General features: G+C 37.3%; 1 protein-coding gene across 1 annotated transcript; it reads left to right on the plus strand.

Moving 5' to 3' along the window:
* The first annotated feature begins 7,712 nt into the window (after positions 1 to 7,712).
* Positions 7,713 to 12,602, plus strand: LOC131333518 (NADH dehydrogenase [ubiquinone] iron-sulfur protein 7, mitochondrial). The gene is made up of 2 exons (XM_058368080.1): positions 7,713 to 8,289; positions 12,056 to 12,602. The coding sequence occupies exons 1-2, from the start codon at positions 7,889 to 7,891 to the stop codon at positions 12,288 to 12,290; spliced, it is 636 nt and encodes a 211-aa protein (XP_058224063.1). The 5' UTR covers positions 7,713 to 7,888; the 3' UTR covers positions 12,291 to 12,602.
* The last annotated feature ends 38 nt before the right edge of the window (positions 12,603 to 12,640 follow it).

Here is a 12,640-nt window from a genome sequence, read left to right on the forward strand (position 1 = left end):
GCAGAAAACTCAAAATGTGCGATACACGTGACCTTCAATAACGAAGATAAACTTTTCAATACAAGCAACCCATACAAAGGAAACTCCATCCCTACATACATAAATTCAAACCCATCTATGTTTGACTTTCTCTCTATCGTAACGCCTTGGGTGTGAGTCTGCAAGAGAGAGATATAGATAGCAATAATGAAGGGAGGATCCTTCTATAGATAAAGCTCTTGGATGATTTGATTAAGTCTGAACCAGATAAAATTTGTTTTGGGTGATTTGATTAAGTCTGAACTAGATAAAATTTGTTTCAGATGAACTAGAATTTGATATTTAAAATTACTTTTTTTTTTGTTATGCTACTTGAAGCTATTTGGCTTCTGATTTAGACCTAGTGGCAAAGCCAGGACTTAGAATTAGGACTAGGGTTTTTTAATGAGACTCCATTTGTATTGTTAAATATTATTGCGTGTATAGACAAAAAAAAAATGTTTAAGTATAAAGTGAGTATGTGGCTCAAAAAGTTAGCCTTGAATTATTGAGTAGTTGCTTGCATCCGTTAATATATAGTAACAACCAATTATTCTTGCCCATCGATGTGAGGCAATGGAGTTGTTATACAAGGTTTGATTGAATTATCTTGTAATCTTTAAATGAAATCAATTGAGATATTTTCTTATAATAATTCGAACCGTTTATTTTTTTTTAAATTACTATTTTTTATTGTTTTCATGGAAACTCAATTTGTTTGTATACCGATAAGTGCGTAATCCATAAATATAAAGCAACTCTATTGGATTTTATAGAAAAATCTATAAAATCCAATAGATTTAAACGGAGACCTTCCATTGGATTTTATAGAAAAAATCAGAAACATTAGGGGATGTCATAGACCAGGTTCAAAGTTTAGAGACTAAGTAAACAAAACAATAATTTTGGGGACAAAAGTGAAATAAAGTCTCATAATCTCTCTTTCTCTCCTTAAGTTACTTTCGGGTCAGACCCGCTCCGCCACCGATGCTCCTAGTTACTTACTTACTATGAAGCTCACGCGAGGTCGGTAATAGTACCCACACGCACAACAACTAACCAGCGAAACCGTCTGAACTAACCTCAGGTTAGTTACCAATGTAACGTGCCGTGAAATGACCGAAATGGCCTGGCCAGCTTGGATAATCGTAGGTAGGGGTGAGAAAAAAACCGTCGATCCGCGAATCCGATCCAAACCAATCCAAACCGCATAGTTTGGTTTGATTTTTTAGAAATGTGGTTTGGCTCCGATTTTAAAAAATTATGAACCATGTTCAATGGTATGGTCTGTGGATTTATGTTAACGGTTTGGGTTTCAATTCGATCCGAACCGTATGTATGTATGTATGTGTGTGTGTGTGAATATATGTATATATATTGATATATACATGATTTAGATACATCAAATAAAATTTGTATGTTGAAACTATATTCCTATTTTATCCAAACCCAACATAATAAACATATATTGGCAAATTGCATCCATATCTTTCTTTCTCGGTCAATAATATGCACTTTTTGTTAGACACTATTTTTTCTCTTAATTAGTTTTTTCTTTACTGTATTCCTTACATAGGAAAAGAATCGGTTTTTATACTGATAATGACTGATTTAATATGTCTCTCAGTACTAATTTAAATAGTTTATGAAATATCTCAGTTTCATGCGAACTGTGGTTCAAAACCTAAACCAAACCATTTTTTTATGGTTTGGTTTTTCAAATTCACAATCCGTAGGTATTGGTTTGGTTCTAGTTTATTACAAAACCGAACCAATCCGAACCATACTCACCCCTAATCATAGGTATAGCCAGCCAATCACACTATTTTCTTTAACAAAGTGATTACTACTATGTTTCAACAGAAGGGGTAACAAATCAATAATCCTGATGCTACTCCTAATTTGATGGTGTATTTGGCTCTCCTTGCCAGCACATGTTAGGGCCACTTCACCCCATACGTAAGCAAGTGAAACGGTTGTGAGAGGATCTGTTGAGATTAATTCGAGATACACACAAACTGGCATGAAAAACCCTGGATTGTCAAAAAAAAAACTGAGAAATTGGTGTTAGCTGTTTTTGGAATTAGGTACAATGTAACAGTATTTTTATTAAACAAAGTTACATATCTGGTTGTAAAACTTTGGAGACACTGTATGTTACTCCTATTTTCTTATTTTGTCATTGTCGGGTAATGACACATTGAATTAAATGTCATAACAAGCTACCACTTTTACTCGAAAAAATGAAAATGATTTGGACACACACCACTCATAAAGGTGTTCACATGACATGTTAAAAAATACTCTGTTAATCAACTTGTACGAATTAGTTGTTTCTATATTGATGACACATTTTACTAGTACAAAATTAACCCTTGACAGAGTTGATTGGGGAGTCGGGAGGACCGGAATGGACATAGTAAGACGGTACATCTCGAGTGAAAAATAACATTGTCATATAAACTCAACAAATTTCTCATTTTCCTCAATTCTTTTTATTTATAAAACCTTTAAGTAATTCCCGAAAATACGGGTCTCTACATATGGAGTGACCCAGATTATTCTTAATTCATGTATAACATTGTCATGTGTTCAATTCTATGTGTATTTTGTCTACATAAATAGATTTGTAACTGAAGAGGTTAAGTAGGTTGGGTGGAGTATTAAGATATATATGACACCTTTAAATTAACGGTCTTACTATTGTCAACCCATTGGGCTGACAATAAGCACACTAACAAACAAAAAAAAACACGTATTTCTGTGTACTTTTTATACTATTTAATACGCATTCACACACTCACTATTGTCAGCCTATTGAGCTGATTTTAGAATTTTCCTTAAATTAATAGTAGAATAGTAGATGTATTGGCACGAATTCAAAATGACACGAACTTGGAATGCGACAAAAATGCCCACCACTAGCTCTGCTTGGAATTGCCCCTTCTAGAAACTTAATGGTTCCTTGAGATTAGCAAGATTTATTTCGTTAAAGCTAAATTTAGTAGGTGATTATTTCATTTCAAAAGTTATAGCCAATTATTTGCAGTTATTGAAAGAAAAGTGCATATTACCTTTGTTTGGATCAAAAGCTCGCAAATAGAAATTTTGTTAACTTTCCAAAGAGTAAAAAGGGAGCTGAATTTTGGTTTATATTCAGAAGCATTTTAGGAGGTGCTTCTCAAATTATTGAGCATGTAAATTTACTATTAACTTTCCAACTGTTACTCCACAATAAGCAAAGGAAAATTTTAAAATCAGTCAAATGGGCTGACAATAGTAAGTGAGTGAATGTATATTAAAGGGTGTAAAACGTTCACAAAAATACGTATTTTTATTTTTTTCTATCGTGCTTATTATCAACCCAGTGAACTGACAATAGCAAGACTGATAAGCAAATTCAATAAAGCAACATATGTATATGTGCTAAGGCAAAGGAACCGCTATTCAGCCACAATACACTCGATGGATCTCTCCTTTTTCTTTTTCATATCTTAGCATTCAAAGTCGCTTTATACTCTCATCAATATAATACAATTTTCAAAAAATAGTAACTGGTCTATAATTGTGGCTGAATTAAGACTATATTAAACAAGAAATTAACAAATGGAGCAAAGGATCTTGTGTCGTGGGATAATTGTACATTCTCTAATTATTTATAACATGAATTTTAGTCATAAACTTTAAATTTCAATGGGATCCTTTGACTAGGGAACTCACGTACGGTATACATCATAGGTTCAAACATCCTCTCATGAATAACCAAATTAACATATTTTCTCTCTTTTTTGCCCAATTCTAAGAAAGAAGTTTCATTGAAGAAAATGTGCATCCGTATAAGCCAGCATCACCCTTTAAAGGAGATAATTGATCTCATGGTATGTGTCCAATCACACTTAAATAGTTGACAACTCCTTTGACAACCTACGAGAGAAAAGAAAAGAAAGGGGTATGGTTTCCTTTATTAAGGAGAAAAAAGAAAAGAAATAGGTATGGTTTCTCACCATCTCGTTTGGATGGACAAAAGAGATGGCGAGAAAAGAAAAGAGAGTCATATATATATATATATATATATATATATATATATATATATATATATATATATATATATATATATATATATATATATATATATATATATATATATATATATAACCTTAGCCTTATCATAAATCATTCTCTAGGGTTTTGTACTTGTCGATGCTCCTGCAACTAATCGACCAGGTACCCCTCCCTCCCTCCCTCCCTCTCTCTCTCTCTCTCCAGTTTAGTTTCAATTGACCAGTAGTGCCTCCCATCAATCAAAATCAGCCAAAATCAGGTACCTCCCATCGTCTTGGGGTTGCATCGACGATTTGAGGGGGTGGGTTGCAGCGGCGGTGAGGACATAAAGTGGTGGTGCAACGGCGACAAGGACAAACTTGGCAACTCTATGGTTTCTCACGGAATCGCGTTTCGGCAAGAAACGAAATGGCCTATGAGGGGTTTCTCATTCTCCCCATTTCTCATCCTCTCTCGCCCGATTAAGCTCCCAAACATGGGAAAGAATCACTTTTTCCTCTATTTCTTTTTCTCTCTCTCGAAATCTCTCAATCCAAACGAGCTGTAAATGTGTGTAGAGGCTAATATTTTTTCTCAACTCTAATTTGGCTTATGCATACTCAGGTGCCATCCGCTTTCTTTTTAAACTTTCTTTTTAAAAAAGAAGGTTATTTCAAGTTTAAATATAATTTAAATAAAAAATATTTTTTCAAATATTTTTTTCATCGTTTAAAAAATCTCAATGAGATCTATCAAACAAGATTTATATTGGCAGAAAAATTATTTGCTTAAAAACGTAATTTTTAAGCTTAAAATTACATTCATTTTTTAAAAAACCGAGAAATATTTTCACACGCAAAATAGTTAAACGGAGCCGTACACTGTAACACCCGTTCCGAGCATGCACGTGCATCGCATATGACATTTAATTTTATGTTGCATAGGTCATGCTAATTGTTACACGTGTTGTGTTCTCGTTCACATATCATTCATAAATTGTTTAGCGATACATGATTAAGTTTGAGGGTTTAATTAAGTTAATTAAAAGAGATTGACTTGGTAGGTGGAATGAAGGGTAGAGATGAGTTATGACACATTTAAACCTATACACCCAACCTCATGGGATAATTCTTCCCTAATAAACCTAGCTTCTACGGTATTCTACACCATTCCACACCCCTCCACCGTTTTTTTTGTATCACGTATAGAGAGAGAGAGAGAGAGAGAGAGAGAGAGAGAAGCAGAAGAAGAAGAAGAAGAAGAAGAGGAGGAGAAGAAGGGGAATTGGGGAAATCTAATTGAAGGTAAACCCTATTTTATACCTAATCTATGGTTTGGGTTTTGATCAAACATGTAAATACCTGTATATTCTTGTAGTTTAAATCCAAATTGGTTCATAAGAGAATGGATTTTAACCTAGCAAATTCGTCCATCTTTGGGGCATGTCTCAATTAGAGCTTGAACATAATTGAATCTGTCCTGTTCTTAGCAAATTTGTCTCACAGACTTTCCGACCTTGTAATTTTCTGAAATTTTTACTGGAGATGGATATGCATGTCTAGTTTATTGGGTAAAATTTTGAAAATTTATTTCAAAGAGGGGAAAAAGTTAAAAATCGCGCACCGAACTGCTGCTGTGAAACTCGTATTGCTGACTGCACTGACACAAGTTGGGAAAACAGTCATATCTCCTAGCTCGAGACTCGAAATCACATTCCGCTTGTTTTGCTAGAAACTAGACTTATAGAGCTTTCCAACGGTGTAACCCATGCGCTGTGGTTATGCCTGAGCAGTAACAGATTTGCTGTTTAAGTTGACCCAAAATCTGTCTCTGCACCAGTTTTAGTATTTGTTAAGTTATAATCGCGAGGCCGTAGTAAGGTTACCCGAACTCCGTTTTTTATGAATGACCTGTCGATTCGAAGAGGAAGAAGTTTACTTTTCAATGGTTAAAGTGTCTTTCTTCAATTCACAATTATGTTTTGAATATGGTCAGAACCGTACATGTTGGTCATGGATTAAGCCTTATTCTTGGGAATTCTTGTATCAAATCTCATTGAATCATCTTTTGAGCATTGAAGAACATCACCCATCATTTTTATTGCATTTGTCTCATGCAGTAGCATACTAGGGATGGAGATTAAAAAGAAGATCATATACTAGACTTATTGATGCATTTTACTTGCATTTTATCATGAGTTGGAGTATGAAATATACTAAGTATAGTGTCATTCATATTCTAGGATCGGGGGACGAGTCTCCACCTCAAAGTTGAGAAGGGAGCCTTTCGCTTTTGTCTTTTGAATCTCTAAGGTGAGTGTGCTATTTCATTGAAGTGGCTAGCTAAAAATAAACTTATCATTTTTCTGCAAATGTTGAAAATTTTGACGGTAGTGATATGGATCAAGTTGCTTGAAACATGATTTATTTCAAGAGCATGCCATAGCTGTATTGTTGGTTGGAATTGTTTTCTTCTTGATGTACACAAGAAGTGTATAAATTGTCTGTTTGCTGTACACAAACAGGGTATAAATTGTTGAAAGTACCCTGTTTACAGGGTCACGGTACCGTCATAACTCCTGGTTGCGAGGGAAGCAACCCTATGGCTTATTGAAATATTGTGCTTATTTAATGGTTTGTGAAAAATAACTTGTTTCTTGCTAAATATGGTTAGAAGCATTACTCGATCCATGTTTGCTCGTGTAAATTGTTTTATGCTTTTTGCTTGAATGAAGTAGTAACACTCACAATCCTTCCAGGTAACTGAAGTATAGTTTTGGTCCACTACTGGTCGGACAGGCTGTAGGAGTGGAGGTGAGGGGCGACTTGGTGTCCTTCTGGCGTAGGACATTTTATGATACAAATTTTTGGGGAGTTGTAGCTCCTGTGAATGTGAACTCGTCTTGTATAGTTCTTTTGTAAATTTTATTTTGGAACTCGGTTGTAATCTACTTAGTTGACATTGTCTTGCGTTATGGAAAATTTTTTATTAAGTTTGTTGCTTAGCTTTCTTTAAGACAGTTTAGGCTAATTCTCATAGAGCGGGTCGTTTCATACACATTCTCTCTCCTCTTAGGCCCTGTTCGGCTAAAAAAGCCATTGGCTTTCCCGCCAAAAATAAGCCAAACAAACCCACATAAAAACAAAAATAAGCCAATAAGCCATTTTTTTCGTCTTTATTCAAAAAATATTGAATTTCGATCAAAATTTTATACTTTTTAGATTCCTCTCGTCATGAAGATGCAATAATCCTCAAAAAATGAGGATAAGCCAAGTGATACGAAAAAAATTTGAATAAGGACAAAAAATAAGCCACTTTGGCTTATTTGTCCGAAGACTCCGAACACCCCCTTAAGGCTTGTTCGGACAAAAAAGCCATTGGCTTTCCCGCCAAAAATAAGCCAAACAAACCCACATAAAAACAAAAATAAGTCAATAAGCCATTTTTTTCGTCTTTATTCAAAAAATATTGGATTTCGATCAAAATTTTATATTTTTTAGATTTCTCTCGTCATGAAGATGCAATAATCCCCAAAAAAATGAGAATAAGCCAAGTGATATGAAAAAAATTTGAATAAAAATAAAAAATAAGCCACTTTGACTTATTTGTCCGAACAACTCCTTAGTCCTCTGTCACCCTTCCTTCCCCAATTCCAAACGGACCGTTACCCTTCGCATCATTCAAGAGCCCCCGCGTGTGCCAACCAAACGAACGGAGAGAGAAAACCCACCTCATAGCCTTCCCCTCCGATTCTCCTCCAATCAGCCTGAATTTCAACCTCTCTCTCACACACACACACACACACACACACACACAGACACCATCTCCTATGGCCCTTCTCGCTCGAAACTCGCATCGACTGGCCCTAATCGCCTCCCAGAGGGCAGCAACGATCCACACGACCTTCCCATCGCTGGCCCCCACGCCCTCGCAGCAGCCCACGCCTTACGCCCCCCCGCCGCCCCCGTCCGCGACGTCCCCGGCAGGGCTGTCGAAGGCGGCGGAGTTCGTGATCTCGAAGGTCGACGACCTCATGAACTGGGCCCGGCGCGGATCCATCTGGCCCATGACCTTCGGGCTGGCCTGCTGCGCCGTCGAGATGATGCACACCGGCGCCGCCCGGTACGACCTGGACCGGTTCGGAGTCATCTTCAGGCCGAGCCCTAGGCAGTCCGACTGCATGATCGTTGCCGGTACCCTCACCAATAAGATGGCCCCGGCCCTTCGCAAGTACATTCTCATTTCCTTATCTATCTGTCTATGTATTTTTGTGTCTCAATTGTTGTTGTGTCGTTTGCTTTATGGTGAATTTAGGGGTTATTTGATTGGTTGGGTTAGAAATGAGATTCGGTTGCTAATTCAGTTAGGACCGCAGATAGGGCTCCTAAACGAACCAAGCTTGAACATGCTACTAGGCTCATTCGGCTTATTATGTATAAAAAATTCAAGATACTGGAGATCAGCATATATTTGGCTTGATTAAAGCTCGTTTGATATCGGGTCGTCTCATAAACAAGCTAAGCTTGAACATATTTCTGAAGTTTATTAAGTTTTCAAACTAATCGGCTTGTTTGGCACGTTTAACACCACTAACTGCATATAACGGTATGCGAATTTTCATATTTACATTTCCAATTTTATGACCATCTTGAATTATGCCACCCATTGCCGCGCACAGGTCGTGCACTACCCTTGGACCTGCCACCCTTGTTTAGCTTTACCCTTCCTGCAGGAGGGAAAAACAGGAAACACACTAGTTATGATTGCAACTATTAGTATGAATAGTATGGTAAAGCCTATAGAAATTTCCCCTGGCAGTATGTACCAGTATTGGGGACTTACCCGTTGCGGGCGCTACTCTCAATGCATATATCTACTTTAAAAACAATTGCAGACAACATACAGTTCACCATGGCGAATCATACATTAAAGTCAACAAAATACCCGAAGATAGACTACAAAACAACCAACCGTAAGTTACAAGATCATCGAAGGACATCAAAACATACACATTGTCGAGCACATAATACATAGCATAAAGTACTCCAAAAGAGACTTAAGAAGTAGAAGAAGAAAGGCTAAAGTTCTACATAGCACATAGGAATCTTTCCATCTTGGCCTCCTCCGATAGAAGTACTTCCATTTCCTGTATTATAGTGGCTCTCCTTCTCATTTGGGGAATTGTCTGCAGCAGCATCGAAGTTAGGCTCACCATCTTCCAACTTCAATGCTTGTAAAAACAGTGGTTCAATAATCTCCCATCCAACATCCTCGATATCAAGTAGAGTAGCTTCTTCACAAACCCACTCGTCTCACACATCTGTGCCCTCAAGACTAATTGGGTCAGGACCATCTTTTCTTCACTTATTATTCCTACAAATATAACACTCACTTTTCAGTAGCTCCATATTCATAGCACATCAAACATGAATTTATGATCATTTTGTTAAATAGTACCTTTCTCGAAGTTTTTAAATTATGATGAACAAAGACTGGATCATTTAACTTTTGTGCTTTGGTCTATTTCGGCTCCTAGAATGGATGTACTCAAATGTACTCCAATTCCTTTGACATCCAGTTGTACTGTAACTCTGACTAAGAATTTAATCATCTTAATTTTTTATTAGGACTAATTTTAAGGTATATCAAAGTGTTAGTATTTATTTTATTGCTCTACTTTGATTTTTTGGTTCGTAGGCTCTTGGAAAGCAACCTCCTGCATGAGAAGAGGGTGGTAAATAGGAGTGAGCATCGTGTCAGGTCCCCTCGTGTTTGTGTCACAAATATTTTGAGTGAGCATCTGTGTGTGTGTGTGTGTGTGTGTGTGTGTGAGAGAGAGAGAGAGAGAGAGAGAGAGAGAGAGAGAGAGAGCGGGGGGTGGTGAGAATTGCGAATCTCGGATGTCAACTGGTGCTGGTTGTAGGGTTTGTAGTGACTAGTTTGGTCTGATTCTTCCAAATTTAAATCCGTGTGTAATTTTGTACTTCTATGTTTAATTGCTTACAATTGTTGTTTCCCCTTATAGTTTTTAGTTGATTCCTTACAAAATTCATTTTAACCCTGCTGTATCCGTCAACCTATCCTGCCTTATCCCTTGTGTATCTCTCAAGTATCCGAAATTAAAAACATTTAATTTACATACAGGATATGTATTTGCCATGTCCGATACATATCGGACATGTATTGTTGTCTGCTACACAATCTGATACCCATACTCGTTTCGGAGTATCTGTGCTTCATAGTTATCTTTTCGTTTCCGATTTCACTTAGGGTTGAACGGAGTGAGGGAGTTAGTAGACATGTCATTCTCCTTAGTGATGAACTCAGAAGCTGCTTTAGTGGTGAATTCCGTACTAATATGACAACCCCTTTAGGGGACATCATGGTAGAGTGAATCTGGGCATTGGGTTCTATTATCATCATGCAAACAATAGAAGAAACAGAGTTAGAATAGTGGAGCAGTTCCCGTTACCTTAATCATCAATGATAAGGCTGACCTTGTCTTTAGAGTTGGAATTAGTTTCAAAAAGTGGCTTGGATCTACTTCAATCACTCGCAAGAGAGATGCTAGAGCCATCGCCAATACACCATTTAGTATATTTAGAGAGGATGTTTTGGATCTTGACTCTTGAGAGAGTGCCTTTCCATATCATGGATGTTGTGGTTGACCAACTTCTGGGGTTAGATATGGTGACTAGTTGGAGATCATTAGGACATTTCTTGTTAAATAAGATAAGGTAGAGGATGTTGGAATGCAGCTATCAGAAATGAGTAGTGGATCTTCTCACCACAATAATGAATTATATTGTTGAAAATTTCCTTCCAAATTTGTGCTTAGAATTTGCTTCCCAAATTACAATGCTTATTTAGTGGGTGCTCATCTTATTTTCGCGGGATTGAAAAAATGGTGACAAAGGTATGATGATGGTGGGGAGACCAGTTTTATAGACTAACAATCGTGCTTCAGAAGGCAATAATGGACTGCTTTCACACCATGGCATGTACATGTTATTAAAATTTACTCCGTAAATGTTTCCTATTCTCGTATCTCTTCTTGTTGTTATTTACACTTTTGGACATTAGGTATGGTTTTCCTTGAATTGCCTAACCTGTTTGCTATTCATCTCTAATATCACACTGATGTATGGTCTTGGCGGGAATGTCTTAATCATGTTCCATCTATTACCATGGGTAACTAGTGGGTGACCATCCTTTTGTGGGAGGTTGAATGACTTTGGCAAAGATGAGGACTTATGGTGGCATGGGCACCTTTACATATCTCCTGTCATGAATGCCACTGCATTATGATCTGTAGTTTACCTAAGATATTGTTGGCTACAATCAACTTCAGTGTCTTTAAACTTCATTAATGACTGGAGCTGGAGCCGACATGTTATGCGATACTGGTGTTCATTTTTGATCTTGAGGGGGTGTTAATGATTTTGGTTTTGCTGGTGCTAAATAAATCGAGGCTTAGGGCTTCTAGTGAACAATTTTGTTTGCCGGTCCTGATGGTATGTGTCGCTCACATTGGGAGGGAGGGTATTTTCATAGTTTTCTTTGGAGGGTTGTTGACCATTGCTGCTAGGAACTCCTTTTACAACCAGGCAATTTTTCTGCAAATTGCCACCTTTCAGGAATGTTGCTGATAATTTTTTGCAGTGTACTTCCAGCAAAAGGTGATATTATGCACTCTCAAAAATGACACCTCGTTCTAGTTCACCCCGAACTATATGTGTTGCATATGGTGACTGTTATATACAGTATGTGAGATTCGTAATTTGAGATTTGCCACTTTTTTGTTTCAAATTGGTGTGCTTAGAGGACACAAACATAAATCGGAAGTTGGGTTCTCGTAACTGCTTTGGTTTCATGTTCCCTTCTTGTGTATATGATATATACTTGATTAACTCAAATTCCTTTGTAATAAATGTAGCATGATTATGTTCGTTGGGGCAAGTTTTTGATGATCTTTCATCATGAAAAATAATTGCAGGGTCTACGATCAAATGCCAGAGCCAAGGTGGGTCATCTCCATGGGAAGCTGTGCAAATGGTGGTGGTTACTACCACTACTCCTACTCTGTCGTCCGTGGTTGCGACAGGATTGTCCCAGTTGATATATATGTTCCAGGTTGCCCACCTACAGCTGAGGCCCTGCTCTATGGAATCCTCCAGCTGCAGAAGAAGATCAACAGGCGCAAGGATTTCCAGATTTGGTGGACTAAATAAGAGTTTACTATGTTTATCCACCCGTTATATTAGTTTTTTTTGTACTTGAGAATAAAACCAAATTGTGCTGGCTTATCCTTTGCAAACTGAGTTTGTTAAGTGTGAGGAGACTTTTCTCTCACAACTGTTGTTCTCGACAAGCCATAAGTGGTGTGATTTTATATCCGTTTGTGAAACAAACGAGCCATAAGTGGTGTGATTCTATATCTGTTTGCGAAACAACTGTATTGTTTGTCACTTTAGGGTACCGGATGTTCCAAATCTAAACATATTAAGTGTGGCTTCCTCGATATTAAGTGTGGCTTCCTCGTCTCTTTCGATGTCCTTATTTTTTATTTGTGTGTGGTGTC

The sequence above is a fragment of the Rhododendron vialii genome, chromosome 7a, assembly GCF_030253575.1.
Source record: "Rhododendron vialii isolate Sample 1 chromosome 7a, ASM3025357v1".
NCBI classification, from domain to species: domain Eukaryota; kingdom Viridiplantae; phylum Streptophyta; class Magnoliopsida; order Ericales; family Ericaceae; genus Rhododendron; species Rhododendron vialii.

Coding starts and splice junctions, on each gene's coding strand:
- LOC131333518 (XM_058368080.1), top strand. CDS start 7,889: ATGGCCCTTCTCGCTCGAAACTCGCATCGACTGGCCCTAATCGCCTCC. Junction 8,290..12,055: donor ATGGCCCCGGCCCTTCGCAA/GTACATTCTCAT, acceptor AAATAATTGCAG/GGTCTACGATCAAATGCCAG.